Below are 24,009 nucleotides of genomic sequence, written 5' to 3'. Positions count from 1 at the left end.
ATCTACTCGTATTCTTAACAATTTCATCTAAAAACGTCAGTCAAATACAATCACATGTTCAATAAGTAACTCATTTTGAGAGTCTCCTGATAATTTTACGGTATACTCATTACAAAAAAATAGCCGTAAATGTCATTTTGAAAAGTATCGTATTCAAATTAATAAGCCATTAAAGAGAAATCCAAATCAAAAGTGTACTGATTGTGGTACATAATGTTTTTCCATACATTTCTATCATAACATTGCAATGTTTTAATGTCATATTTGATCACGGATACTTATTTCTCACTCACTAGACCCACCATTTAATTTCAGTTATTGAGTTACTATCAAGCGAGTGATAATACTTTCCAACCAGGACCATCTTTTCATATTGCTACAAATCCGAACCCATCATTTGATTTGCCACAAAATTTAATCTTTCCTTTAAACCCTTGTTTTGAATTATGTTGTTCTTTCCCCATGTCATGCATGAAATGGACCGTTTGCCAACTACAAAAATGGACAAAAACAAAGTAAAAAAAATATAATATATACAAAAATAAGAATGAGATGGATGTACAGCGTTCCAATACACATGCCAAGGGAGCATATTCTTATGTTAAGCAGTGAAGATACCGCTTCACATTATCAGCCAAAGGTCCTTTCTTTTTTCACCATGAGGTAAATTTGTCCTATCACCACGGGGTAAATGAAATGAACCGCTTTTCCTGAAATCAAATATCGCATACAAGGGCAAATATGTAAATATAAGTTATATCAGTTGCTTAAAATATTGTCTATCTAAGTTCGATCCCTTAAAATAAAATGCTATCTGAGTTCGATCTCTTTAGAGTACTCTTCTTTATTAAAAAAACATGTAGGACAAATGTTCAAGTTTTACCATGTGTGGGAGGCGAAATGACGGAAACACCCCTAGACCGACGGGTACAGTTTGATACTGTTAGCCCGCTCCAGATACTGTAAAAATCCAAATAGTACGGAGGAGCAAAGAGAGAGTAAAAGTCAAAAAAGAAAGGCCTCCAATTAATGATTCAACACTATCAATCGCCTGCCCTTCCTCCTGATCTTCCAGTCACATCTCGCCACGTGTCCACATAGAACCTACGGCATATGTATGTATGCATGGATGGATGGATGGATGGATGGATGGATGGATGTGCATGGTGAAATGGGCTTTGAGAGAGAACAAAGAGACACGGTACATTTGGAGATTAGAGAGAGAGAGAGAGAGAGCAGAATCTGAGTTGAAGAACAATCGCCATTTTTAGGACGAAGATGTCATGGTTTTAAGTGAGAAGCCGATCTCTTGACACAAAAGCCCACAGCTTTCTTCATCACACACACACTCTCTCTCGACTCTTCTCTCACTCTTAAAAACCAATAACACAGAAAAAAACAAAAACCCCAAAAACAAACGTTGTGAGAAGAACTGAGAACCCAATTTCGATTTATTTTTCATTTTTAATTTTGTGGGTTAAAAAACCTTTCTTTTCGTTTTCTCCGTAGTGATCTCGAGGCGCGATTGTTCTTAGGCTTTGTCTCGCTGTTGATCCACCGATCAAAGAACTCATTTTTAAAGACTTGTTATAAAGAAAAAAGGGTAGAGAGAGGAGGAGGAGAGAGAGAGAGCTATGGCAGTGGTTGAGAATGCAGGGGTGGAGCTGGGGAAGAGCGTTGGTTCGGCTTCGGCGAATCGGAACCCGGAGGCTGCATCGCAGGATGGCGGAGCTGCTGCTGCGGCTGCTGCATCCAACGATCAGGATCAGTCCAAGCACAACGCCGCCCCTTTACGACACCGTCTCGATCAGAGCCTGTATGTGATGGTTACGCCGCCGCCCAACGGCAACGGCAATATCAACGGCATCAGCAGCAACAACAACGGCAGCAACCAGAAGGTGGGTCAGCTGGGGACCTTCGATCACGTGGCGAAGATCGGGGGGCAGCAGGTGAATCATCATCATCAGCATCAGCAGCAGCGATCCAACGGCGGGGATTTTCAGATGAGTAATGGGGATCATCACGACGTGGACAGGGACATGAGGGAGCTGAGGGAGCTGTTCTCTAAGCTCAACCCCATGGCTGAGGAGTTTGTGCCTCCTTCACTTGCTAACGGTCATGGACTTAATGCTGGCTTTGTTAACATGGCACTAATGATGCAAAATGGCAACAGAAATGGACAAGTTAATGGCTTTGGTGCTGGTCGACGGGTATATACATCTTTTTCTTTTTTCTCTTTCGTTTTTAAGACTTTAGCTTTATGGGTTCATTTCCTTTTGATTGTTTGGTTGATTGCTGAGAAAAATGATTTGGAAAATTTGTATCTTGTTGGTTTGTTTGTTTGTTTATTAGGTTGTATAAACTTTGTGTTAAATATTAGGCCACCAAATGGCTCAGGTTTATGGTTGAGACTTCATTCATTGATGATTGTTCTTTTTGGTTTTTTAATCAGAGAAACAATCAAGGGAAACGGAGAATCAACAGCAGGACAAGTCTAGCGCAGCGAGAAGATAGAATTCGAAGGACTGTGTATGTGTCTGACATTGATCAACAGGTATAGAGATAACATTTTCTTTCGTTGTGATTAGCATTTTGATCTACGTGAAACTAATGCTGCGGCCTCCTCTTTGGGACATAGGTCACTGAGGAACAGCTTGCAGCTCTCTTTGTTACTTGTGGGCAGGTAATAGTCTTCTTTTGAAGAGCTCTGTGATTGGCTGTACTTAATTTCTGGTTTTGAACAATTGCCCTTTTCCATGTCTGAAGGTTGTTGACTGCCGAATTTGCGGTGACCCTAATTCTGTTCTCCGTTTTGCCTTTATAGAGTTCACTGACGAAGGTAATGTGGATGGCATATGCTGAGATTACGTGGCTGCATAAGCTTGAATAGTTATTTTTCTGTGGTCATGATCTGTGATTGTTGCTGATTGATTTTTGGTTGGTGGTTTTCGTTATGCAGATGGTGCACGAGCTGCTTTGAGTCTGGCTGGGACAATGCTTGGATTCTACCCTGTTAGGGTGTTGCCCTCTAAGACAGCTATTGCACCTGTTAACCCTACATTCTTGCCTCGGGTGAGTCAACCTCTTTTGTGACAGTTGCAGATTCTGAACTGGAGATAATTTTCGCCTTTTGGAATCAGTATTTTCTTGCATAGTAACTTGTTTATCCATTGGATCTTTGGTTTCAGACTGAAGATGAACGTGAGATGTGTGCACGAACTATCTATTGTACAAATATTGACAAAAAGGTATCTTTCTTGAAGGGTTTTGTTACCAATGTGGCCCAAGTTGAGATTTGTAAAATTTTTATGGTTGTTATTTGGGTTGATTTGTGCAGGTTGCCCAAGCTGATGTCAAACTCTTTTTTGAATCTGTCTGTGGAGAGGTTTGTGATTTCATAGAAAGTTTGAATTTATGTTTCATTTTTAGGTAAACTCGCTAATAGTTATTTTTGCTGCCAATGTATTGGAGTATTTATGAAGACATCTCTTCTGATGCAGGTTTATCGTCTGAGGCTACTAGGGGACTATCACCACTCTACTCGCATTGCCTTTGTTGAGTTTGTGATGGTAGTTGCTTATTCCTTTATGCTTTGCATGCTGTATTTTTATTTTCTTAGTATTGCTATCTGGTTTCACTTTTAGACCATTAGAAACAAGCTAGGTAGATATGAGGATCATGTAGGAATACTTGAGCATTCTAGTTTTACCAAATGCTCTTTGTGATAACGTATTATGGCAGATTGGTATTCAACCTTTTAAAAAGTCTCTTTAATTTTCACTTGAGTAATGTGACTAATGTGCCTCACTGCTGCGATGGATTTGCAATTTAAGAAGCAGTTTATTTTAAAAGGGTGGAGATGGATGATTAGCAGGAAGAGGGCTTTTGGGATTCGGATACGGGGAGAAGGTTCTTTGAAAATCTGTGTTAAGCCTTTGATGTTCGTTCCTCTCTATTCTTTCTGCCATGCAGTGATCGGATAGGAGAAGTTTAGGTCTTTACTTTTGTAAAGGCCAATTGAATGCTTCATTCATTGTTAGTGGTAGATTGTAAAACTATAGTTGAGTCACAGCCTATGAACCTAGGAACAGTGATAAACAAACAAACTTTATCATTCTATGCGGGAGATTTTGAATTCGAAAACCTTGCAACTGCTACTTTCTAATGTATGTTGAATTCCACTGGCTGGGCTTTCTAGTGGTTTAGAGAATTTAGTAGATCTTGATTCACATGGAATAGGTCAAATCAGAGTCATGTGGTAAACTGCCAGAAAATTTAAAATTCAATAGAATAATCTTTGCCTGAGTGGTGGTTGTCAAGACCATCTCTTGTGCTTATGTCTTTATTTCTCAGAGGATCACTTATTAAGTGTGGTTCTGTCCTATTCCCCTCCGTTTCCTAAGTCCCCATTTTGGTTTTTGATAAGTATATCTATCTTTTCTATTCTTGTTTACGTTTTCCTTTTTTGCCATAGTTTATACAATATTGAAATTCGAAGTTGTTATTGCTTCTTACATTCCTCTTCCAGCCCATAGGTTTGTTATTTGCAGTACCTATGTTTTGGAGGCAAGCAAGCCTCTTAAGGTCCTGTCATTTTAGTTATGTTTCTTTTTCCTAGAAATATAATGTCTTGTGCATTGTAGAACATACTATAACCATGAAGTGTCAAACTTGAGTCCTCCTGAAGTTGGATTGCAAAACGAGTTGCGTTATGCGTGATATCTGCTCATAAAAATAGACGCCCACAGTCATTGCTGCAATTCATAAAAATGTAATTGTAATGTATTTCCATCCTGCAGGCTGAAAGTGCAATTGCTGCTCTCAACTGTAGTGGTGTGGTTTTGGGATCATTGCCAATCAGGTTGGATTGCATCTATCCTATGAATGGAATACTGATTCCCTTTCTTTTTCTTCTCCCAACCTTATGAATTATATAATTCCTAGATAAGTCTGATTTTGGTTTATTAATATATCTGGTGTCTTGTATAAGCAGGGTAAGTCCATCAAAGACACCTGTTCGTCCACGCTCTCCTCGCCTTCCCATACATTGAGTCATCTTTGGCATCCCAGACTGATTTACGGTTCCGGTTGGAAATATATTTAAATACACATACAACTTATGTAAAGATGTTCTCCGTGCCTCTGGTCGTTCTGCTTTTATCTATACTTTTCCTCGGCCTTCATAGCCTTGGATCTTTTGATCTCTTTTTAGAGTTTATTATGATGTTCTGGAATATAGAGTTGGACAAAAACCTTGAGGCTTAAAAGATGAATTCCATGTATTATTGTTCATTTTGGTTTGGTCTTTCTCTTAAGACTAAACGCTGCAAAGTAGTTTCTGACATATATTAAAGACCCTTTTAACAGCCTTCTGTAAGTTAATGGAAATCGTCCTTTTGGTTAATGGGTGGTTTTGCTTAGATGTTGCTCATACTTCATCTTTTACTCTCCATGTCTTGCTTGCATAATTGCATTGCATATTTGGGCTTGCGAGCTTGCATTTTTTTGTTGTGGCCTTTGAAAGTTGATTTAATAATAAAGAAAAAAAAGGGTTATATTTCTTGGAAGTTGTACTTGTTTTGAGCAAAATGAACTTTTTTAAAATTGTAGATGTGAAAAGTTTGGGGGTTTGTTTTTCTGTTTTAGATACAAGCGATATTTTACTTTAATCTAATCTAAATTACGTGGAGGGGGATTTGAACTGGGGTGCAAAGTGGAGAGCTCATCCACTCTACCCAAGTATTTTTAATAGAATTGAATTACCCTTAATTAAATAGTAATGCATTACAAGCCAATCACAATACAACTGTTTAATACATCACAAGGAAACTCAAGGTAAGAAAACCTTTGCGTCAACTCAAGGCAAGAAAACCTTTGTGTCAACTCAAGGCAAGAAAACCTTCGTGTCAACTCAAGGCCTACTTTGACTAAATTAGATGGCATGCTCCAAAATCCAACTGCAAGCAAAGCACAATCCGTGAAACAGAGGCCTCTGGCCATCCATGTCCAGCTTGCAAGTTGCATGAAAAGCTCAGAGCTGTAAAACGCATCTCAGCGACTTGCCTTCAATGAGCAACTGAAATGCATCGTTTATCTTCTCAAAAGGAAGCTCGTGCGTTATGAACTTATCCAAATCCACAACCTGAAAGGCACATGAATAAAACTTTCAGAATTGGAAAGGAAGGGTAATGTTGTTCCTCGCCCGACTTAAGTTGTCATACTTATATTGTCTGATAGTAAATTTAGATAATAAGTTCGGATAAGTGCAACAATTTAACAACATAAACATCTTACGTCACGAGACTATTAATATAAATATGTAGGAATTTGACTAACCCCATTCATGCATTCTTGTGCAAAATGAGGGAGTTGGGACTTCCCTTTGAAGCCTCCAAACACAGATCCAATAATTCCTCGACCATGAACTAACTCCATTGGATGGAGAAGGAGCATTTTTGGGGTTGGATGAATTCCCAAAACCACAGTAAACCCCCACCCCTGTAATTAGAAAACAGAAAATCATATATATCTTCTCACCATGAATTTCATTGAAATTAAAATAGACAACACACACAAATAAATCATATAGAATAATAAATAAGCTAGCTACCTCATGTGTGGACAGAAAGGCCTCTCTCAGAACATCCAAGTTCCCTATACACTCAAAGCTATGGTCCACTCCACCATCTGTTATTTCTCTGATCCTCTGTAACCATATCGGCCAATGAATTTTTAATTTCAAAGAGAGCATGATTTTGTAATTGAAACAGAATATTCGATAAGATATCGAAAATACAGAGAAGAGTTATTGACACTCTAAAAGATCATCTGAATTACTTCATGTATAATTTTTTTTGAAGTACTAATAACAGCTCCCTAAATACACCATCATTAATAAATGTAACGATCCACTGACCTCATGCAAGGGCTTTCCGGGTTCACTTGGATTTATGAAATCTGTCACTCCCATTGCTTGACCTGTGTTATACGAAAGATTTGCTAAGCCAAGGCAAATGTCCAAATCAAGTATAAATTATGTGCTTACTTCATGACACAAATTAATTACAACAAATTAGACGGCCACCTTTGATGAATTTATTGGGGTTAATGTCAACGCCTATTATTCTAGATGCTCCTCTGGCTCTTGCTCCTTCAGCAACCTGACCCAATTGCAACTTGCATTTAGTTGAAGCCATTTGATATAATAAAGAAGCAGCCCCACTTGAGCAATGAGATTGACAGCTGCAATTAATTTTTGTTGATATAAACAAAGCAAAATCTTCTTTTTTTTATAAATGAATTATTGGATGAGATTATTTGGATATAAAGATTGAAGACAAATACTCTCCACAGTCAACATGTCTCTCTTTTTTATATAATATATGAAGAAAAAAATAATACAAAAAGTCAATATATTTTAGTAATAAGGTGCATGCATACATACATAGTTGGTGAGTATTTGACCAAAAAGGCAACAAAAAAAGAAGCAAGAAAACCTGTGAGCAACTCAACCAAAAGGAAAAAACTAAAGAAACTCACAGCAAGTCCCACGGAACCTAAGCCGAAGATGGCGACTGTCGAGGCGGCTTGCACATTGGCAGTGTTCCATGCAGCACCAACTCCTACATATATCACATGACCAAACGCATGCATTATAATTCTGTATAACATGAAATAAACATCAATACTCTTTAGAATGTTCTCTCATAAAACAGCCATTTACGAATTTGATACCACTCTAGACTATCGTCAATACTTTAATACAGTTATGTCACAATATCTTTGTTAGTTAATTAAGGTTATTCCACATCAGCAATTCTTACACACTGGAGATAAAGAATTAATTGTTCATGTTGATAAAAAAAAATTTGGCAATACATTATCCATTCCAGAAGTTTTGAATAGACTCTCCCTGATATTGTGGATTCTGTTGCTGCTAACTTCCATGTGGTCTTTTGCAACAAGACAAAATATAAGTCAGATATGGACTAGACTATAGAATTTGGACCAAGGTGTCCAAATTTGAGAATACATAATCAAGAAGAAGAAAAAAATCTCAAAATAATAACGTATGCTAAAGGGTAAGGGCACAAGTTGATATTATTATTTATTATAAAATTAATCAATGCACAATTGACGCATGACTTACCAGTTGAAACACCACAACTGAGCAAGGTCATCTTCTTGAGGGGAGCCTCTGGATCAATCTTGACCACACAAGCGGATTCAAGGACTGTGTACTCACTGAAAGTTGATGTGTTGAGAAAATGGTAAATGGGTTTTCCATCTTTGGTTGAAAACCTACTTTTCCCATCGTTGTTCATCACCTTCTTAAATGGGTTCACCCCAAAGTTGTGGCAAATATTGGTTTTCTCAGACTTGCAACATTTGCAGTCTCCACACTCTCCATTGAAGATTGGAATCACATGGTCCCCTTCTTTCATGTCCTCGACACCTTCACCCACACTCTCAACAATTCTGTCAACAACCGAAACGAGATTTTAGGGTCGAATCTTAAAACGGTAAATGTTTCATTGATTTTTTGTCAATAACCTCAATGTTAGCAGGTATTGTAGATTGGCGGCATATATGACTTACCCAGAAGCTTCATGGCCTAGAATTCGAGGAAAGGCTCGTTGAGCTTCATTCTATAAAAAGCAACAAGCAAAGTTTCGAGAATAAGATGACAAAAAACAGGCGGAAAATTTTCCATTACAAATATATTCAGAGGCATAGATATACATACCTCTCCTTGCCAAGCACTAAGATCAGTATGACAGACTGAGGTGAAGAGGATCTTGATTCGAACCTCCAATTTCTGAGGTGGGTCGACTTGAACTTGTTCCATCACAAAAGGTTGCCCTGGACCCCATACAACAGCAGCTTCACCAATCACCACCGTTCATCAACCAACATGTAAGTTAGTGTTTGATCAAGTAGATATACAAACAACGAGAAAAAAAAATCATGTAAACACTGAACCTCATATACCTTTGCAAGTGATGACCTTTCCGGTTGTTCTTTGATCACTTGGTTTGGACCAACCATTGGCAGAATTTTGGTGATTGGCCATCTTTTTGTCTTAGTTTTAGCAAATGTGCACAAGTAAAAGCCCGCTGTGATGCAAGTATTCTAAGTTCTTTTATATATATATATAGTTAGAGCTATCTGGGATTTCCCTTATAAAGACAGAGAAGCAAGAGAAAGCAATCTCAAGATTTGGAAAAGTAGATTTAAAATGTGGGGACGTCGAAGTTGGATGTCATTATATATATGAATCAGAAGATATGGTTTACTAATCTGCCATTGACTTTGTATTAATTGTAAGGAAAAAAGGAAAAAGAAATATTGAAGCTATACAGAACGTAAGTATACAAATGGATGACATATACTAATATTTTACTACGGACTTGACTTGCAAATAAAAGGTCTCATGTTGGAAACCTCTTTCTTATAATTTAAACAATCGTTTGTACTAAAAAAATCTTCACTATGGACTTGGTCTCTGGAGATAGCTTGCTAGCTGGGCCGCAGACGGCACCCACAACACTTTGGCTGTCTAATTTAATATATATACCTTGACTGAGAAAAATCTATAAAACAAACAAACCATATATTTCTTGATAAATATTGTGAAAGCTTCATTTGGTAATTTTTTTTTCCATATTTCAATTAGTCAGCGGCACGTTTGCGTGCTTGAGATGTACACAACGCAAAAGGACGGCAAATCTAATTTTAAAAGATAAAAAACGATTTTACATGCACGTCAAGCCCTCAATATATATATTAACCAGTGTGTTAGGTCTAATACTCACACATGTTGCATCATAGTTGGTTTGTTATATGATATTTTAAATTATTCTACTGTATAGGAAGGCAGATCAAATTCAAATGTAACTATACGAGAATATACTGACAATCTGATTTAAGTCACATTTGCATAATGTCGTTAATTATTAAGAGCGGTTTTTAAATTTGTTTAATGAGTTTAATTTCAAAGTCGGCAAAAGAAATTGAAGTCGAATAATGACTACCTATGTGATTAGAAGACGGTTAGAAAGAGGCCTGTTTGGGGAAATAGACGATGAATGAAATTAATTAAAACCCATGGTAGCCTTGAACTACCTCAGTTATTGGCATTGGTTTCTAGACATGTCTACCGGGGCCCCTTGGAGCACGGCTTGGGTTTTTCGTTCTTGTAGCATTAGATGTTTTGTTGGTCTGCTCAGTCTCAATAGTCAATCTTTTTTGCCCGAATCTCCAACCTCATTTCTCAACATTAATTGCCCACAATAATTTGGGTTTCTAGATCTCTACGTCCCAAAGTTTAATATGCGGCTAATTTTGCAGGCATGTTCTGTGGCCCTTGATCCTCAATCCGATCATGCATGTGTGGCCACCTGCCGCATTGCTCTGTAATCAAAACAGCAAATCGGGTAGAAATTTGTAGCTCTAGTGGTCAAAAAATCCCGAAAGAAAAGATGAGAGTTCAGAAGCTCTGATCTAATCAATGGTCCAGCAAGATGGACTTGACGTTCACAATAAACAAAATACAAATTTATAAATAAACTCAATTCTAGACATGTATTTATAAAAAAAACTCAAACACTATTTAAATATAGAAACACACCCAAAATCAACCCTAAAATCAATAATTGTATATTTTTTGAGTGTGTTTATAAATGAGTTTTGAGTATGTGTAATGATGAGTTTTTGGTGTGTTTATAAAATATTTTAGGTGTTAAATTTTTTTATAATTTCAGCTCCATTTTAGGTGTTTTAGTGAAACTCCCACACTTGAAATGTTTGGGAAATAAAAACAAAGCGACCAACACATATGGGCATATGAAAATATTCCAAAGAGTAGATAGTGTATTAAATGGAAGCTCAATATATATATATATATATATATATATAGAGTAGGCATAAGTCGTCAGACAAAAAATTAAAGGTAGCAGGTTGTGCAAGCTTGCTCTTGAGGGTCACATCACATTTATAGCGAAATGAAAACTTAATTTTCTTTTTGGTTTTCTCTTGGACTTCAGCCCTCCTTGTAACCCCCCCAAAAAAAAAACAAACGTGTTACAGTTTCTTCTCATAGCTAGTGGCCATTGTATCTTTTCGTGGCAAATTGGCAGTGGAAATTTGTTAACTTTGGCAAATGGATCAAATTGGTAATTACCAATATAGCACAAATTTTTAGTTAGGTTACGTGACTTGAAAAAGAAAAAGAAAAGAAAAAAGAAGGCCTATAAATAGATACCATTCTGGTAGCGTTGTAATTCGGTCACCCTTTGATCTTTTTGGTACTCTGGGGGCTAAGGCCCAAAACGTAAACAAACATTATACCAGGGAAAAGCTTGGCTGTCTTTTTGGGGGAGTGCCAGGACCTGGGCTTGGACACTTCATTTTTTTATTTTTTTGGGATAAGATAAGAGTTGGTTATATATACATTCCCACAAGACTCAAAATGTATGCTGATTCTTTTCATTCACAAAAGTTAAAAAAATCACAAACTAGCTTTCAGTTTCAGTGATATTTCTTTCTCCAATATCGGAAGAGGTAGTGATTTCGAATCTTCAACATACGTTAGTAACAAAAAAGAATAGAAGAACTATATCATTACTTGTATGTTCGCAATTTTGAACTATCCTGAACTACTTCTCAAATTTCATTTCATTTCTCAATCCACCATGGAAATTAATTTCTGCACCCTTTTGTAACAGAGAGGTGGTAGTTGTCCACTCACAACTTATAACAAACACACCTTTGATCTACTCAACGTATATGTATAGCTCACTTGTTCCTTTAAAACTTCCCACCACCTTCCCAAAATCCAAACGTCTTTTTCCCTCTTCTTCCTTTATTAATTTGCATCCCATCCATTCGATTCCTTGAACACCCACCACATGGGCAATTGCTTACCACTTTGTAGACTCAAAAACAAGTCTCAGGCTGGTTGTGACCAAGAATGAGAGTTTCTTGCACATTGTGAAGAACCAGGACAAGATTTTAGAGCACACAAGGCCTATGATTCTTGAAGATATATCAAAGGACATGGATGGTGCAAGTTGTGGAAAGAGAGTTAAATTGATTATAACAAAGCAAGAGCTTTGTTTATGCGTAAAAATGGTTCGGCACTTTTTCCTCTCAACTTAGTGATGTTGGGCTTTCGGTATGCTTTGGGCTTCGGTGGAGCTTGTGATCTGCAAGATAACGAAAGCTCGATAAGACCTAAGAGCACCGGTGTGGTACCGTCGAAGACTCTCCGATGCTTGAGTAAGTCACGGATTTAGTAAGCTTAAACCGGATCAATATGCAGTATGCCGTAAGTTCTGATTACCTCCTTTTTGGGAATTGTGCTTCCTTTATAGACATTGAGAGGTGTGCAAGTTGTGTAGAATTTCGATGTGGGACTGTAAACATCGATTGTGGGCTTGCCACGTGTCCTGGAGAAGGAGGTTGCCCTAATCATTGAATCGGTAGGTTGGGTGCTGAAGACTACCGTGGTCACACTCAATCTTATCCACGTGTCTGGTTCCTATAGGCTGTTCATTTTGGTATAAACAAGCTTCAAGAATTGGTGTCTAAGAAGATATCAGTGGTTGAAATGCTCTTGAGAATTCAAAGAGAGGCAGTGATCAATGGTGGCAACAACTGTGGAACAAGGGGGAAACCAGTGCTTGAAACCATCCTCGAATGAAGTGAGGAAAAATCTAATGCTTTACTTTTGGTATTCTTGAAAAAAATTGAAAGGAAATTTGATGCTGCAAAAATAATCACATAAACTTTTTTATAACATTATAGTTTTATTCCATAGATGGAAAGGCAAATTCAAGTGCAGACCAATTTGTCTGCCCTGGATTTCCGTAGTTTCCCACTTGTTTTTGTTGCCTTTTATTTTTTTTCCTGTCTTCTTGAGGCTACTAGGGAACAAAAAGAATGGTTGGTGGTGACCCTTATTTTTAAAGGCACATCACATATGACTGGTCAAATTACCACTTTTACTTTAACCAATGAGTGAATGATGAAGATCCTAGCCATAGGGTTCTTTAATTTCTTTCCCATATGGCTTGTGTTAAATTTTGATAAAGAGAAAGTGAAAAAAAGATGGTTATTGGGTCCATTGACCAAAAATCAAGAATGCTTCATAGATGGCCCCAAAGTACCAACTATTTCTAACCATGTCCTACATGGACCACTTCACTATACCATATATTATGAATAATACTTTTTTTGTAAGTATGGATTCTTATATTCTTTTCAATGAGTATGACATGTATGTAGAAGTTTCTCTTTGTATTCTTAATAAATTATTTTCATAAACGCGTCAAATCGTGATTTGATCACGAGAAGAAGGGAAGCAATATCCTATTATAAATTCATGCATGTTATATCACCTTCTGGCGAGAATAGTAGGCTTCGGTTGCCACATTACTTTCCTTTTTGTATATCCCTTTGTTTCTTTTATTTTTAATATCCTTTGGTTTAGGAAAGCCCCAAGAAGAATCCCACCGACGCATAATACCTCTATCCCTCCATAACTTCTCCTCTCTTTTATACCCTCCAAACAACCCATAAGCCACAACCTCCCTTTAACAAGAAGAAGAAGAAGAAGAAGAAGAAAGTTGGATCAGAAAAAGCAAATTTCAATAAATGGGAAATTGCTTGTTTGGGGGTGTTGGGGAGGCAGAAGGGTTGGTCCAAGTGACGACTTCCAATGGTGGCATAATGGAATTCTATGCGCCAATCACAGTAGGCTCAATCACCAAAGAATTTCCAAACCATGGAATTTTCAGAAGCCATGACCTCTTCTGGAAGCCACTCTCTCACCATGAAGATCTTGTGGCAAGACAAAACTACTATCTCCTCCCACTCACCAGCCAAAGTGGTCACTTGGGCAGTGCCCAAATTGTGAGGGAAGGCCATGTGAGATCAAACAGCATACCTACTTGCCCCCTTTCTGCACCATACAGAATGTCGCTTGATTATCAAGGCATGATGAAGAGGTCTTACACAGAAGCTTTTTCAAGGTACAACAATGTCAGCTTTTGGAAGGTGAAGCTTGTGATCAGCCCTGAGCAGCTGCTGGAGATTTTGGCTCAGGAGGGAAGAACCCAGGAGTTGATTGAGAGTGTGAGGACTGTGGCTAAGTGTGGGAATGGTGGCTCTTCCTCTGGTTTGGGATTTTCTGACCAGTGGAGTCTCTCAAGTAGTAGTAGAAATGCTTCGTCTAAGAAAGATGGAATATTGCTAGACATTTAGAGGGAAATATATGGAATTACAGTGTTCAATTTTCTGTTTCTGGTTTTGGTTCCAGTGTTGTAAGAATTAGATTGTGCTGCTCATATATAGTCTTATTTCTCTTGTATGCATGGATTATGAAGTTGTTAATGAAGATTTTCACCCTTCCTAGCATAGATAAATCTTGATCTTCATAAGTTTTTTTAATACAAGCGATAATCTAAATTATAAGGAACATGAGTTTTCTCACACACATAAGTGCCATGAAGATTCGAGCATGAGATTGAGATAACTAGTCTGAAAGTCTAGGCCCTCCCTTTTCCAACCCGATTGGCAATCTTATTCTTCAGACTTTTGTTTATGAAGATTGTTCCTTCAGACTGTGGGGTTAGATGCTTATTGGGCTGGGCTTAATTTCCTTCTTCTAGTTTTCTGACTTGAACCCCACTAGAAGTTGATGATCTTTATATTTTATTTTATAAAAAGCTTAATTAGTTTGATTCAAACTTAAGAATAGTTTTATCAGAATTAAGCTTATAAAAAGCTTAATTAGTTTGATTCAAGCTTAAGAATAGTTTTATCAGAATTAAGCTTAGGAATTATATGCTAAACTTTACGTGTTTTGTCTTTTGAAGCCCAGATCAATAGCCTTCCTTAGAAAAACATTGAAGGTGCGACCCATAGTTATATGGGCTTTAATTTCATGACTGCCTCAAATTTAGGAACAATTGACTAAGTCCATAATTAGAACTCTTTAGAGCACTTCCACCCATAAGAACCAAGTCTAAGGCAAGGGAAAGCAAGGGTTACTATTCATGTGAATAGTGTCAGCCTTGCTATTTATGGTTCCACCCATGAGGGTAAAGTTTAGGGCAAGTCTAAGGCAAATAGTATTCATTGTACTTTATTTTCTATTTTTTTTTATACTTTAAACCATTAATTTTGATAATCTTTTGTAATTAAATTTTTGGATAAAAAATATTGGATGTAGAAGAATTGTATGAAGATTTGGTGTGGAAAGTGAATAATGTGAGTGGAAGTAAAAAAATTGGATGGAGAAGAATTGTATGAAGATTTGGTGTGGAAAGTAAATAAAATGGTTAGGTATTTTAAAGGGAAAAAATACAAATTTTTTGGTATTTTTAAAGAAAAAATTCAGAATTTTTCGATTTTTTTGCAATTTTTAAACCAAAAAAGCGAGGACCGTCGGTTCTGGAAAAAAAATCGGGCGTTCTGTCGCGACACGTAGCTGTGATAAAAAATAATTGAATTTCCGTCTGACGTCACAAAACTCGGGTGAAGCCCAGTGAAACTTGCCCTTGGGCATGCCCAGGGCTGGTGGGACCTAGATTTCTCGGGCTGGATGTCGCGTCTTGGAGGTGGTTTGGGCCAAGTCGGGGGCCTTTTGCCCGGTTCTTTGGCTGCGGTGGAGTTGCTCTCAGCCCATGAAATGTTTTTGGAGAAAATAAACATTAAATACTGACCCAATTGAGAAAATGGGTTAAGCGGGGGAAATTCCATTTCAACTCAATTCATTATCTGGGTCAAAAGTTAGAAGCACACTATATAACCTCTTTCTTTGTTGTTCAAAAGAAGCAATATATTGCAATATGTTTGTTGTAGCTCAAGTGATTAAGAGTATTTATTTTGCATATGAGGTTTTAGATTCGATTATGCCCTCTTAAGATATAATCCTCAAGCAAAACATCTTGAATAATATCAAATGGTTCTTCAAACAAGTACAAGAGTCACCATTATGAAGAGCAAACTGGAAGAGAAATCTTAGGTTTTCAATAGCGGGAATCATGCATTGTCTTAGAAATTTTCTATTAAGAAAAATATTGCAGCCATAACTAATAATTAGAAGTAGCAACTAGATATTAATATAGTGATATGTATCTTTTTCAATATTGGAAGAGATTCAAAGGAGAAGCGGGCTAGTTCACAAAAATGCTCGTTAAAGTTGGGCTACAAATTCACTTTGTGACTAATTCCTTCGATCTCAGACGTCGATTAATCTATAGCCACTATGTCGTTGTTTGATTTCTGGTTATTTGATCACACTCTAAATTATGAATTTACTTACTGTAATTTTGTCCCTTCTCGATAGCTCCGTAGCAGAGTTTTTCAGACTTTTCTAAATTCATGCTCCCCTAATTAATAAAAAAGAAAAATACTAATTAGAAGTACCCCTCCCCAATCCCACAATATAGAATGCTTAAATTCTCCTTTCCACTTATAATTAAGTTTAATTTTCATTTAATACACGTGACTTATATAAGTAAATTGATTAAATGTATTTTGCGTTTGTAGTGGGACGACTGAATGGAGACATGCATAACCTTTCAACAAAAGCAGCGCAACTTTAACAAGACAACTATTTGACATCGACCATATCATCATGTTATCAATAACTAGAGATTAAATAATGCATATGTGTAGTCCTCGATATTCAGCTGCATTGCAGCGTGGTTAGAGTGGATTTAACTAGCCATTAATATGCGTGCAGTGCAGGTAATTAATCAGAGTGATCATATATATATATATATATATATATAAAATATAATCTTATGTCCAATGCAATACACCCACGCACACATAAATAATTTGGAGTTAAATTATTGAATGAAATGACATGATGATGAAAAAGGATGAAAAAGAAAAAAGCATGAATTGAAATTGGAAAGAAAATTTGGCTGGCCCCAAACAAGGATTCTTCTATTCCTAAAGAGGTCGGATCATGTTTCATATGCAGTTTTATTGTTTTCTAGATTTTGTTGATGAATTATGTTTCAAAAAGTTAATTATTCGCCATCTACAACTTCCGCATGTCCACTCACCTTTTATTTAAAGCTTCGATATTGATAAGGTGCTTGTAATTCAAGTGTTTAAGAGCATTTACTCATAATCTTAATTAGGTTCGATTTCAGCCCCTAATATCGCTTGTATAAATTATTTTTTTAAAAAAATGAAAAATTACTGCATGCGACATTTCACAAATAAGCATGAGAATCAATTTTGGTGCTGTCCCCTTGTTATCTGTTTGTCCTAATAAGTTGAAATGGCATTGTCATGAAATGTGTCAGTCCCACATTTGCCTTCTAAAAATGATTGATCTCTTTCTTCCTTACAAAATCGAAACATGCGGAGTTTAATTTCATTGTACAATGGAGAATTAAAGGCTTGCTAGGCCGCATATAGATAATAATGTTCACATACCACACAGTCTTTTAGTAGTACAAGTATCTTATCTTGTCAGTTGAAATCTAAATTATAAATTAAGTAGATTCTAGCTACATTGTGTAGTTTGATATAAATTGATGACTTATTATTCGTTATAAACTTATATGTTTTTGGAGTTTAGTGATTGTCTTCTTAATTCAGTACGTAAATCTTGATTTTGACTACAACGCTATCTCTCACATATTTTTAATTATTTCAAGCAAATTTAGGCATTACGTATGCATCTATATATCTCTACACACATGTAAGACTACACATGAGGAAGGGTTCTGATATTATAGATATACATTATTGACTACAATGACACGTAGCCCTAAAATACGAGCTGTTTGGTCTGTGGCTAGTTCATAATGGAGAAATGAACTTTGCCATCCATATAATTAATCAGCAATGAGAAAAGAAGATTTCAGATCCAAATGGTTTTGCTTAAAGTTAAGCTACCCGTCTGATCAACTTTATGAAGACTAATTACCCTTCTTTTACCATTAAGTAATACGCTCTCCGTCCAAAAGTTCAAAAAGAAAAGGAATGAAAGTCACAGCATTGACATATTTCATGAGATTTGAAGCAAAGCAACCCCATGCCACGTGAATAATTACGAACTCTCTGGAAACACAATTGCTAGGAAAAGACATCGATCTTTAATTTCCAAGGCAGATATGTTCTTCACCAGGCTGTTATACCTACCTTTTTAAGGGGAGCTTACTCTCCATTAGTATTCATATGAATCATTCACTAATAATTGTCCAAGACGACATAGCTGTACGCTTTAATTTTGCGGAAAGCTGCTTTAGAAAGATTCCGCTGAGACGGCAGAGAGATGATATATATCACTCTTTCATCAAGTTCAGAAAGCTTCAAGAAATTCAATTGGAAGTTCTTGTGGTTAACTAATTTTAATTAATTCACGCTTTTAGTTGGTACAGTGGGCCTTATAAACCTTTGCCTCTGCTGGCTAAAGTGTGATTATGGACATAATTAATGGAGCAATGCGAAACAAGGGGTGGGAGTCCGGTTTGTCATTCCACCTTAAAATCGGACACTAACCCAATTTCACGTCGTGATTTCGTTTGGTTCGGTTTAAATCTCAAACTAGTAATATAATCGAATCAAACCAAAACTAATTATAGTTCAGTTCGTTGTCTCAGGTTGTACAGTGAAAGTGAGCCAAGCTTTTGTGAATAATCGAGATATTTTCACTTGACCTTTATAAATAATATTCTATTTTAATCTAATTTAAACTATATAATTAGAGATTTCAAAATCGACTATAGCACGGGAAGCACATTCGCTCTAGCCGTCGTCTATTGATAATTAAGTAAAGATTTGGTGCATGACAATTGACATACTGCAGAGCAAGTAATAACATCGGATTTTGAGGATTACTGATCGAGCCCATGAGCTGGGTCAGATCTAACAGCCTGATGACCAATTATAGTCAACTTGTCTTTTTTAATTTTGATAATCACATATGTGGGCGCTTAATTTGTCATTTTCCTCTTCTTCTTTTTTGTTAAAATTGTTTCGACAAAGATTCTTATTTTGACAATGTAATTAATTAAAATTATCTTCTGAAACATCAAAGGAGAACACCTTAAAAACGAGATAGGTGACATCTTGTTTTGGTCTGAATAGCTTGACATTTTGCGTATAAAAATAAGATATCCTACATTCGTCTAGGAAACAGATTAAGATAAATGTGAAATTCTCCAATCGATTTCTGAAAGAGTGTTTGGTAATATCTTGGATGTTTCGATCATGTTTATGTTTGATTAACTCAGCACCTCAAATTTCAATGACAAATGCATAAAGGATCCAACATTCTCTCTTTAACATGTCAATTGACGACCGACTAAAGTGAAAGTTTTTTTCTTTTACGTGAGTAACGTGGAAACACGTATGGCCGTTGGTTCAACACGTAAATAATAAGTCTGTAATCCTAATTGATAATAATAGAAAATTTACAAGGGTGAATAATATATTCCTCACCAACAACCAAAAGTACTTTCCTAGATTATATATACAAAGTTATATTGTTTGAGCAGTGGTCTACCAACTTCTAGATTATACCACTTATACATTGAAAAGACTTTACTTGACAAAATCAGAGAACATACACATATGATATTACGTCATAACACACACTTCAGCCATCAACATCGCTTACATTATATTCATGTTGAAGTTTTTAACGTATCATCCTACACCATATCCTCTGTCTGTCCCTCTCTCTGGCTACTCGAATCTTTGTTCATGATTTGTCACAATACACGTCACTCGAGATCACCATAAATAAATAAATAAATCAACCAGTTCTAGAAAGGGTTTTGAGTTTAATTAAATTAGAGATGTAATATCACAGTGGTAATTAATCAATCAGAAATATTATGTCGTACAAGAAGATGAAGTCATGAGGGTAATAAGATGATGAGAGAGAGAGAGAGAGAGAGAGAGAGAGAGAGGGAGATGAGATGTCCAGTGCAGGTTAGTGAAGAGGTGGTTGCTGAGTCAATTAGTCTCTAAAAAACCATGATTAGGCACAGAGAATTTGGAGGAGCAAGGCTCATGATTATGGCAAAGACACATGAAAACCCTCATAACAGAAAATCTTTTCTATGTAATAATATTGTAAATATATATATTTGGGTAGCTAGTGGTACCGTTATTTGTGTGGGTGCAGTGAGAGAGAGTCGCACTAAAATCTTTAGTAAGTGGCCGAAGGTATGTTGTTGTATATATACTCAAAACAAATCATTAATTAAGTGACTTAGGTAGTTAAATGTGGATTGACTTAGATAAAACATGCATATTACTACATTTTGAATTTATGCAATGCACTAGAGTCAGTTCGTGATGCCAAAAATGCCCCTTATGGGGACAAGATTCATCCACTTAATGTTGACGTCTTCATATATTAACTTTCTCTCTCTTTTGTCATCTAAGTCAATTACCCTATATTGCGCAAATTATGCCACAAATGACATCATTTATAATTTTGTTTGCATAAATTGAGTATTATACTTTTCTGGAGAGCTTAAATGATTTGGAGAGAATCACTCTCGACCCCTCTCAACTACCATAATTTCCCATAATCTAGTCTAATGACATTAAGGACAAAAAATAGCTGATAGCCGAAATGACTCTCTTAGAGAGACTAAGTACACCCAACAAACTCAACTAAGTTTCTAGAATAATAAGAGAAAAAACACAGAAAACTCATAGAGTTCATGGACTTTATTGAACAAACTAAACTAAAATAATATAAAAACTAAAACAATGCTGACAAAAGGAAAATCAATCGCCGCTGATCTTCCTTCGGGACATGACATAGAGAGCACCACCTAGTTACTTTAGAGCCCCAATACACCAATGAGCAGTGGATTTATCATGACCAAAATGCAACCTCGAAGAGCATTCTTGCAAGATGAGGCACAACCAAAGTCAGCCCATATTTAAGACAATAGATCTGCCAAAGGAACAATAGATCGACATAAGTCCACCAAAAACTGAAGATCCGAAGAGATCCAGGAGAAAACCCCCGATCTAAAGCTAGCTGTCCCTAGTATTATACCTTTGTCAGCAGATGTACGTATATTCTTGGAACTTGTCCAATGGAGATCGATGGGTTGGGGTTAAAAACTGTTCTAAAAAACTAAGAAATAAGGAAATTAAATACTTTGCAAGTTGGCTTTCTTCTTCTTCTTCTTCCCTTTTTTATTTTTTCCTTTTCTTTCTTAACTCTCACACGAGTTTGGAACAATTGTAATATGGGAAACTGTTTCTTGGAAAAACCTTCCACAAGCTTTGGCAAATACGTGTCAAACTGGACATATCACTTCACTCGTATATGAAGACAATGCATGAACGTAAACATGAACTTGAGCACTGATTTTTGTCCTAAGTTAAGTTTAATTTGAGGGATTCTAACAACCTTTGAATATGCTATATGACGTCCCGTATACGTTGGTAGGAAAGGTCATTGACATAGGCTTTCATTTTGAGATGACGTGTTATGTTTAATCTGTAAGAAACGAGCATAATCCGCTTGTATGTTTTATCCCACTAGTGTTGCTCAGTATGAATGTGACGGGTAAAAAGTTTGTAACTTAAGTAGTTAAGAGTATTTACCCTTGTATCAGAGGTCCTAAAGTTCGATGTCCTCCTCTCCTAATATATACTTGTATTAAAAAAAAAAAAGCAACGAGATAATATATGGAAAAATAATTAGACTAGATCAATCGTTACAATTCCTTTCTATTGTAACAGAACAACATACCGAGGGAAAAAAACAAAATATATGAAGAGGGAATTTGATCAAATTTGTGAGGGGTCACATCAATTAGGACATGGTCTTTCGTTTCTTGTTCAATTGTGGAACTATTAGACCACGTGTGAAAAGATTCATCAGTTACATGTACAGAATTCTTGGAAGGAAATTAAAATTCAAGCCAAATCCAAGAAAGGAAAACGCAAGAGGCCAATCACCATTAATATGGATACAACCTACCCCATGCAGTTGTTCAACAATAGGTCACATGGCCATCTTCCGCGATCATATAATCTCACCCCAAAATTCCTTATATAGCACGTACTGCACTCATTCAATCGTACCGTTTGTTTATACATTACAAGCATGTGTTATATTTATTTGTAGTGTGCTCCATGCATTTTGTTAGTTTTATTTGTAATGGGCTCTATATCCGTTTGTATTACATTTTGTGTGAACTTAATTATTTGAGTTCATTTTGATGTAATCTAGCTTCGACCTTCTATTTAATGAAACTCGATTTCGACCAAATTTTTTTATTTTAAAAAGCATGTATTATATTTATTTAGCCAATTTAGTCCCCGTGTTTTCAATTTGGTCAATTGGGTCCTTGTGTTTTATTCCGTCAGCCAATATTGTCCATTTCATCAAACTACCATTAAAAAAATTAATAAATTTTTTATTAAGTTTGGTTTGCAAATAAAATAACAAAATATAAATAAAAAATCTGGAAACCCAACAACCTCTATGTCATCTTCTTCTCCCATGCCGTCACCACCACCACCACCACCACCATAAACACCATCAGCAGTACCAGTCACCACCTACTCTCTCTCTCTCTCTCTCTCTCTCTCTCTCCCCGCCTCGGTTTTCTTGGCCGCATAACCCATGTATCAAAAAAGAGTTGTTGTAAAGCCATTAAGTAGTGAAGGAGTGCAACGTTCAATAATGAATGCCAATAGTGAAAGAATTTCTAAATATTATTTAAACTAATAAAAATCTCTTAATTATTAAGAAACATAAAATTTTAATTTAAAAATAAAAGATCAGTTTTAACACCATAATGATTAATATATCAAAAAGAAAATGTACAAAAAGAATCGAGCAGGGAAGGGAGAGGAAAGAGAGATGGAGGAGTTGCGGGCATGGGTGGGATGAATAGAGAGGAGGAGAGAGAGAGAGAGAGAGAGAGAGAATGGGGTGGTGGCTAGGGCTGCTTATTGGGGTCGGGGTTGGGTGGTGGTGGTGGAATGAGAGAAGAAGATTGGGTTTCCTGATTTTTTTTCTTCTTATTTTTATTTATATTTTTTATATTGTAAACTGAACTTAATAATTTTTTATCAGTAATTTGGCATAATGGACAATATTGGCTAACGGAGTAAAACATAGGGGTTAAATTAGCCAAATTAAAAACACAGGGACTAAATTGACCAAATGAGTAAAACACAATGACCATTTCTACATTTAAGCCTAAATTATACTTTGATTATTTAATATTGTCCCTCTTTAGCCTCCGTTTTGATGAGGAAAAATAACTCAGAATTTAGCTAAAATTCGGGAATTTAAGAGGAGAAATTGACAATTCCCTTATTTGGCAAAGTTAAGCGTGGAATTTATTAAATGACGTGTTGCAAAAATCATGGAAACTGTATCATCAAATTTCGAGTTTAATTTCCATCAATATATGTGTTATTCATAATTTTCATAGTGCAATTTACAAAATTCTGTCATTTACAAAATTCGACATACATAAATCCAAATATCGAAATATTCAATTGACAGAAATTGAAATGATGAAAATCGAAATTCTATCATTTTAGAATTCTATATAATTTTCAATTTTTTCATCCAAACGGAGGGTTATAATATAGTACTCTCTTCCATAAAATTCACATAGTTAGACTAATTGGTCAATACAGTGTGTCTGTTCCCTTGCACCTAATTTCAATCCAACTCTTCGTACATTAAAATAGTTTAAAATATCGCATTGTCAAAATTAGAAATAAATCATTAGGTTTATGTGGAGCCTAGCTAGCATAGCTTAGCCTAGCCTCACAGTTGGTGACATGCAATGTTTAATTAGTGCAAAGTAATAATGTGATCAACCGAGAGAAATAGCATATGGGAGATCCACATTACACAAACCAAATATATGTATATATTTCACAATTAATTAAATCTCTCCCACAAAAGGTCATCATGTCTTTTTTCTGTTGAGGGACCATATGAAAGCTCAGTGCCTCCAGACCCCATCA

General features: G+C 36.2%; 3 protein-coding genes across 3 annotated transcripts; 2 read left to right on the top strand and 1 right to left on the bottom strand.

The window, feature by feature from the left end:
* Nucleotides 1-1,195: 1,195 nt before the first annotated feature.
* On the top strand, nucleotides 1,196-5,404 carry LOC103337877 (polyadenylate-binding protein-interacting protein 12-like). The gene is made up of 10 exons (XM_008241048.3): nucleotides 1,196-2,210; nucleotides 2,453-2,554; nucleotides 2,639-2,683; nucleotides 2,767-2,839; nucleotides 2,960-3,072; nucleotides 3,189-3,248; nucleotides 3,338-3,385; nucleotides 3,501-3,569; nucleotides 4,800-4,861; nucleotides 4,994-5,404. The coding sequence occupies exons 1-10, from the start codon at nucleotides 1,635-1,637 to the stop codon at nucleotides 5,049-5,051; spliced, it is 1,206 nt and encodes a 401-aa protein (XP_008239270.3). The 5' UTR covers nucleotides 1,196-1,634; the 3' UTR covers nucleotides 5,052-5,404.
* A 289-nt stretch (nucleotides 5,405-5,693) lies between these two features.
* Nucleotides 5,694-9,548, bottom strand: LOC103337876 (GroES-like zinc-binding alcohol dehydrogenase family protein). The gene is made up of 10 exons (XM_008241047.2): nucleotides 8,992-9,548; nucleotides 8,747-8,883; nucleotides 8,599-8,648; nucleotides 8,150-8,478; nucleotides 7,540-7,622; nucleotides 7,085-7,160; nucleotides 6,917-6,978; nucleotides 6,611-6,706; nucleotides 6,337-6,498; nucleotides 5,694-6,142 (listed from the first exon to the last, which is right to left on the bottom strand). Exons 1-10 carry the CDS (start codon nucleotides 9,071-9,073, stop codon nucleotides 6,032-6,034), a joined length of 1,188 nt encoding a protein of 395 aa, XP_008239269.1. The 5' UTR covers nucleotides 9,074-9,548; the 3' UTR covers nucleotides 5,694-6,031.
* A 3,959-nt stretch (nucleotides 9,549-13,507) lies between these two features.
* LOC103337875 (DUF4228 domain protein) lies at nucleotides 13,508-14,426 on the top strand. Its single transcript, XM_008241045.2, has one exon. It carries the CDS (start codon nucleotides 13,657-13,659, stop codon nucleotides 14,263-14,265), a length of 609 nt encoding a protein of 202 aa, XP_008239267.2. The 5' UTR covers nucleotides 13,508-13,656; the 3' UTR covers nucleotides 14,266-14,426.
* Nucleotides 14,427-24,009: the final 9,583 nt, after the last annotated feature.

This window comes from Prunus mume, linkage group LG7 (genome assembly GCF_029339155.1).
Source record: "Prunus mume cultivar Tortuosa linkage group LG7, ASM2933915v1, whole genome shotgun sequence".
Taxonomy (NCBI): domain Eukaryota; kingdom Viridiplantae; phylum Streptophyta; class Magnoliopsida; order Rosales; family Rosaceae; genus Prunus; species Prunus mume.
Note: the sequence above shows the minus strand (reverse complement) of the source record. Positions and strands in the feature narration are given on the sequence as shown.

Excerpts from the sequence above, each read along its gene's own strand:
- LOC103337877 (XM_008241048.3), top strand. The coding sequence starts at position 1,635 with ATGGCAGTGGTTGAGAATGCAGGGGTGGAGCTGGGGAAGAGCGTTGGT. Across the intron at positions 2,684-2,766 it reads TCTTTGTTACTTGTGGGCAG|GTTGTTGACTGCCGAATTTG; the intron begins GTAATAGTCTTC and ends CCATGTCTGAAG. Across the intron at positions 4,862-4,993 it reads TTGGGATCATTGCCAATCAG|GGTAAGTCCATCAAAGACAC; the intron begins GTTGGATTGCAT and ends TTGTATAAGCAG.
- LOC103337876 (XM_008241047.2), bottom strand. The coding sequence starts at position 9,073 with ATGGCCAATCACCAAAATTCTGCCAATGGTTGGTCCAAACCAAGTGAT. Across the intron at positions 8,479-8,598 it reads CTAGGCCATGAAGCTTCTGG|AATTGTTGAGAGTGTGGGTG; the intron begins GTAAGTCATATA and ends GGTTGTTGACAG. Across the intron at positions 6,707-6,916 it reads CCGGAAAGCCCTTGCATGAG|AGGATCAGAGAAATAACAGA; the intron begins GTCAGTGGATCG and ends ATATGGTTACAG.
- LOC103337875 (XM_008241045.2), top strand. The coding sequence starts at position 13,657 with ATGGGAAATTGCTTGTTTGGGGGTGTTGGGGAGGCAGAAGGGTTGGTC.